Source organism: Rattus rattus, chromosome 3 (assembly GCF_011064425.1).
Source record: "Rattus rattus isolate New Zealand chromosome 3, Rrattus_CSIRO_v1, whole genome shotgun sequence".
NCBI lineage: Eukaryota > Metazoa > Chordata > Mammalia > Rodentia > Muridae > Rattus > Rattus rattus.
Window position 1 is genome coordinate 121,141,069 of NC_046156.1, and position 6,258 is coordinate 121,147,326.

Below are 6,258 nucleotides of genomic sequence, written 5' to 3' on the forward strand. Positions count from 1 at the left end.
AAAAGGAATATGGAGACCTTTAAAGGTTGCAGACTTGCCCCCTATCCATGTGCTGCTAGCCAATTAAGGAGGTCCTTCAGAGGAAGTTATACTTACACCTAAAAAACATGGTACTTGTTAGCCTGAAGCACTGACTTTCATTTTGGATCTTTCCTAGCCTAAACAACCCCACAAATAATCTGGTCCGCTTTTTGTTTAAGTTCTCGGGAAGGACAGTGTTCTGCTACAACCTGTTACCCTCTCCTCATTTTCTCTAGTGTGTTATCTCCTGGCTCCCCACCATCGAGGCCTTCTCTACACTGCTTTGTTATGGAACTGAAGACTTCCTATCTGCTAAAGCCAGTCACAGGTGAGGAAGTCCATAGCATACATGAAACACTGGCATCTCTTGCCTTATTCTGTCCCTTCCCCTTCCCAGCTCTCTCTCCTGAACTGTCCTCTTCCTCCTTGAAATGCTTGCTCCTTTGTCTTTCACACATCAGCAGCACACTAACCAGTCACAGTGATAGATCATCTTCCTTCTTTCCTGGGACATAGGTCCTCACTGGGGAGAAGGTCCTTGGCTTTCTGACTGTATCCTCAGTCAGGCCTATGATACAGACGTTTAGTCAGCCAATTGTGACATCCACTGCTCTTTGAGCAGCAACCTGAGAAATCTGAGCTGACTCTGGTTCCTCATCCATCGGTCATGATTTCGTGCACACCCAAGAGGCATCTTTCCTGTTTACTAGGCAGTTTCTGCCACCAGCTTCCTTGTCGCACTCCCTTACACAAATCTACTCACTCTCGGTGTACATTTAAAAAATGACATTGTTTTATTTTCCCTGTCAGGCGTGGGCTGCATGTGTGGTAGGTGTGGTGGGCTCAGTGCAGGTGTGGATGGGGGAAGGAGTGGAGGAGGCGATGACTTGGTGGCTGGAAGGGAATGGAGAGGGTTAGATACGCTTCTGGGGAGTCCGGAGGAAGGACTCATGGCATGCTATAGCTAAGCCGCCAATAAGGTTGAGAAACTCTTGGAAATCTAGCTGCCCATCGCTGTTGAGGTCCAGCTTCTTCATCATGCGGTCGAGGACACCGGGGTCTTTCTGGTTCTGCAAAAAACAATAACATCTTTATATTTCATTTTCTTTGGTGCTTCTGAATATGCTGTCATATTTTATTCTCAGTGGGGTATGAAGTCCAGGAGAGGGGCTACTCATAGTGAGCTGCCTCAGCAGCAGACCTGGACACAAATCCAAACCTCTGCCCCTTGACCTGTTTTTTCTGTGACATTAAGGGTTACTCAACTTTGGAAAAGTGTTGCATGCAACTCCCACATGTAAAGCACAAGGAAGTGAGTGGTTTCAGATAGAAAGTTACAGGGCCTGCCTAAGAGCTTCATGCTCCACCCATCTATGTCACACACTCACACACACACACACACACACACACACACACACACACACACACACACACACACACACACACACACACACACACACACACACACACACACACGCACCACGTAAAAGTAACTTTTATTTGCCTGATGTAATTGTCATCTTGAAGGCTCACTGCTTCATCTTGCTAACTTAGGCCTCGTCCTGGAAGCTTCTAGCTTCTGTACTATCTAACCTAGGCCTAGAATGTTTTTAGCCTCTGAGACTTGCTGCTCAATAAGTTCACCCTTTCTAGCTCATTCTGAACTCTAGCTGACTGTTCAACTCAACTGTTCTGGTTCAAGCTCCTCTTCCAGCTGACTGATTCAATCTGGCTTTCCTCTTGGCCTCTGAATTGCTCTGCTTGGCCTAAGACTGGCTCTACTAATCTTCTCTAATTTTCTGATTCCTTTTCATTCTCCTGTTCTGTCTTTAACTGTGTCCAGCTTATTCTCTCTTGCAACCTGTTTCTGCACAACTCTCCCAGTTAAACTGCCTCCTTCTCCCTCTCTGCTGCTCTACTCTCCCTCTCAAGTCTACCGCACTGCTCTCCATGAACTCTCCTGTATTCCTGTACTGTACTCTCTTCCCCTGTACTGTTTGTCTCTCCCTTAAGTACCTTCCCTTTCTTTCTTCTCTCTTCTTAAGGGATGAAGGTGTGTGCTAAGGGGGAAGCCACACCCTAACTAGAAACAGGTTCAAATATCCTATAACACACACACACACACACACACACACACACACACACACACACACACACACACACACACACACACACAGCCACTCTCTGCATTTACATTCAGATTAATTGGGAAAGTCATTAGCCATATTTCAAGTGAGTAGGATGATTGGTACAACCATGTGACTGGTGGCATTAATAGTGAGAAAATAGAACTTTACTTCCATCATTGCTGATGAGGGAAACGGACCCCTTGGCCTGGCGTAAGGATCTTTCATGCAAAGCCATTCTGCCAGGCTCCTGTTTTGTGCAGTAAGCACTCATGGCATGGTGGCTGGGACAGGTACCTTCGTGAAGGCCGCCAGCTCCGTGTTCATGAAAGAAAGGAACTCAGTTTTGGAGAGATGACAGCTATTTCCATCCTTCCCACTGTACTTCTGGAAAACAGCAATCAGGGACTCGATGCATCTCTCAGTCTCTGTAGGCATTTTTGCCTTTGAAGAATAAAAAAAAATGCAGGGCTCAGGTTAAAAATATTTTGAGAATTACTTTACCTAATAAGCATAGTTCACCCAGTTTTCTTGGGTTGAGTGTTAACTCAACCTTTTTATTATATGCATTTTTATTCAATTTTGTTGATTTAAATATACACATGTGTTTATATTTAATTTTTTGCTAGTTGTGTAGTATTTAGTTGTGAGCCATTCACATGTAATGTAAACATTGGTCTAACCGCCCTATACTAGTTTTCCCTTTATTTTTCTTTGCCCCTATTGCATTCTTTTGTTATTTTGAATTATAATTCAAATCTTGCCTTCTTTATTCTAATATTTTATTTTGATAATTAGGAAGGCTAGAGAACAGAGTGTGCCAGAGGATCACAGCGCCTCATTTTTGGTTGAAGCAGTTTCTTAAAGTCTTGTTCATTTATCAGCGTCCAGAGGGACGAATAGAAAGTGACATTCTGTGGTGAGCTGCTTTTTCACAGCTCCAGTGCACACAGTAAGGTCCTCCACACGGAACTCCAAGTGCTTAGAAACCCTAGGTGACTCAGACAAGGGAGAACTGTTCTGAAATTCTTAGACAGTGAGAAAACAGGTGACTAACCTGTGCGTATGAATACAGGAATCTGCACACACATATTCTGAACTTCAGAGGGTGATTACAGTGACCCATTCCCCAAGAGCATAGAGAGGCTACAGTGATGGATGAAACACCGTTAAAGTAATCTCATGAATTTCTCTGAAGAAAATGAACAGCACATCGTAATCATGTACTGCGAGTGAGAGAAGACATTCTAGATGTTTGAAAGTATATTCAGCAAGGTGTGGGAGTGCATATACCTTTGGATGATCAAGCGTTTGGATTAACCTGGGCTACCTAGTGAAACTATAGATGTACTGTGTGTGTGTAAAGCAGACAGCTAGACGCCAATAAATTTACTTGTGCAGAACTTAGACATGAGAAAGCAACTAGCAGGGATTGTCACCCCTGGGCTCTCAGCTACCCGGTTCCCTTCTACAGACTTCTGCCTTCCTGTGTTCCAAGTGCCACTTATTTCCAAAGAAAGGGTGGCTGGAATTTCTTAATACAGAGTTCAAACAAAGCTGTAGTTAGACCAGGAAGAGCATAGTTCAAGTTCCGTGCCCCACTCTGCTTTTTTCACAGCAGAATCCCTAAAGGAAATTCTACTGAGTTGAGTCATTCCAGTTGAGATTTGAGACCAGAACCGAGAATTGAGCTGTTGTGCTCCCCCTGGTGGGTAAAAGCACAACTGCATGATCTCCTAGACCCTGCCAACCACACCCTGAAACTTTCCCGCTTGATGTTAACTGTGATTTGCATGTATGTTAACAATGGAACTTAGTATTTAGTTTGTGATTGCCTTCTAAGACAGACTTTCTGGATACTACAGTTGGAAGCTTTCAGGCTGTATATGCTAAAGGTGACAAATGCTGGCAGCCCCACGGCCTCTGGTCTCTCTTCCTAACACCTATTTTTAGACAACTTATTATCAAAGTTACACTGCCGTGGCTCACTGCACCTAGGAATGTCCAGAGTACCTGAACCTTCTTCTGGGGATAAATTCTTTCACAGTCGCAATGTAGGAGATTTAATCTCCCTGAAAACGAGCATTTACTGAAGAAGAGAAAAGTATGGCTAAGTTCAGAGCATGCACAAAAGAACCCAGAACACCCCAGCCTAGAAACAAGTGTTTGCACAACATGGTCCTCTTGTCAGAACTAAAACCTTGCTGCCTTACTATTAGTGTATCACATGATGTCGGGAGAGTTGGCATGGAGGGCACAGTAGACTAGGTAGGGGGTTCCAGGCTGAGGAGCCCAGCTTTGGGACTGTTTTCCACACCTACAGGTGCTTCCTTTCTCTTTCCCTTAGAACAGAGTGCTCGAATGGGAAGGTTTTGCCCATGTGGCTCAGTGGCTGAAAGAGAGGGCACTGCCCACACCACTGCCCTTTTGCATGATGGCAGGAAGGGGAAAAAAATCACTGAGAAAAGACATAGTGAAGTCCTTTGTAAAATGCAACGTTCAAGAAAAGCCTCCCCTTGACGGAAATATGTGAAAAAGAGGTAAACACACCAACTATTACCTCTTTCTCAACCAGCACCAAAGCTCAAGGGTTCAGGGTCTCATACATCTCCCTCCACCTCACAACCTGGGCTGCTAGGCCCTAGGTACGCTGTGTGGTGAAAAGCAGAAGGAAAGACGAAGTAGGAAGTGATGAAAGACTGACACACTAAGGGGGTCTAGGGGGTCTGCAAGCTCTGCGTGCTGTGGTTTGGAATAACGGGACAGCTGTGGATATTTTTAGCTCTTTATGCTCCAGAGGGTCTTGTCACTCTTTTGCCATAGCCAGGCAGCAAGGGCGACAATACGTAAAGCAAAAGGGTGTGGCCGTGCCTGTATACTTTATACATTTGATTTTCATATCATGTTCATGTATCACAAGGGATCATTTTCCTTTTGACTCTCTTCCAACCGTTTAAAAACAAAATCTATGATTAGTTTGGGACTAGGGCAGAAACCCACTTGGGTCTCCAAAGTTTGCTGATCCTCTCTGAAGAGACAAAGGAAGGGGTAGACTAGGGCGGAGGGGTGAATTGGTGGAAACGTCATTTTAAAAAAGCAAAGGGAACGGAAGTAGCAGGTAGGAGACAGGCAGGTGATGCAGGGAGTGGCTGAAAAAGATGGCAGGATGTGGAATAAGCAGGAGAGGAAAGGAGTGGCTGGGAGGGACTGGCCTCCTCCCACATTCTTGTTGGCGGTCGCAATGACTGCAACAGGCTCCGTTTTCTCGATCTCTCTGTATGTCTTGGCTGTTTGCCTGCGGTTTCCCGCAGCAGAGTCCCCCCAGAACTCAGGAATGCTAGGTTCTGAACTGCTTCCTTTCTGGTCTTTACGAACGCCTAGCGACAGCGCCCCAAATTCCCACCGAGTCTGCAGTTCTCTGGCAGGTTTCCTGGCCTTCTCAGTTGCTGAGGCCGAGGTACCCCGCTGCTGGTTGGGTTCAGAGGATCACAGCCCCGGGGACTCCAGCCCCATCCAGCCCGGGCTCGGGCCAGTCAGGCAGCCACACCCAGCCCTAGCTAGACCTTATCTTGCCTGGAAGAACAAAAGATCCCCGTTTCTTCCCCGCTAGGGTGTCATTAGGGTGTAATTTTAGGGCTTCGTCGTGCCCTCCACTCTTCTCTAATTGCCTCCCACAGTTTCATCTTCCCTAACTATTTTCTGCCACGTCCACACATTAGTCCATGATACACCCAGCCGAGAGCATTCGTAGCCTTTGTTGTTTTCATTGAAAAGAAAAAAAAAATCTGAAAAGTTCAAAAGTTATGCTTACCAAGTTGAGGAGCGAGGCCCGGCTGCGACTGAGGCTGACGGTTGCTGGGACAGGAGTGGCAGCCCTGGTCCGGGTCCCTCCCCTCAGCCCGACTCGGGCCGCGCCCCGGCCCGCCCCGCCCCTCTGCAGGCCTCGGCCTGTCTAGACTCAAGCTCAGGGACTCAACAGGTCTCTCTGGGACTCAACAGGTCTCTCTGTCCCTCTCTCCTAAGAATCTCAAAGATTTTTGGCTTTGGGGGAAGTCGGTCCATTCCCCTAGCTCTTTTCTGTGCATGGACCCATTTGAAGTTCAGGTCAGAT

The 6,258-nt window shown here is 46.4% G+C and overlaps 1 protein-coding gene across 1 annotated transcript; it reads right to left on the minus strand.

Annotated features, from left to right (window-relative positions):
• Positions 1–792: 792 nt before the first annotated feature.
• S100a11 (S100 calcium binding protein A11) lies at positions 793–6,045 on the minus strand. The gene is made up of 3 exons (XM_032896786.1): positions 5,959–6,045; positions 2,445–2,591; positions 793–1,091 (listed from the first exon to the last, which is right to left on the minus strand). The coding sequence occupies exons 2-3, from the start codon at positions 2,583–2,585 to the stop codon at positions 936–938; spliced, it is 297 nt and encodes a 98-aa protein (XP_032752677.1). The 5' UTR covers positions 2,586–2,591; positions 5,959–6,045; the 3' UTR covers positions 793–935.
• Positions 6,046–6,258: the final 213 nt, after the last annotated feature.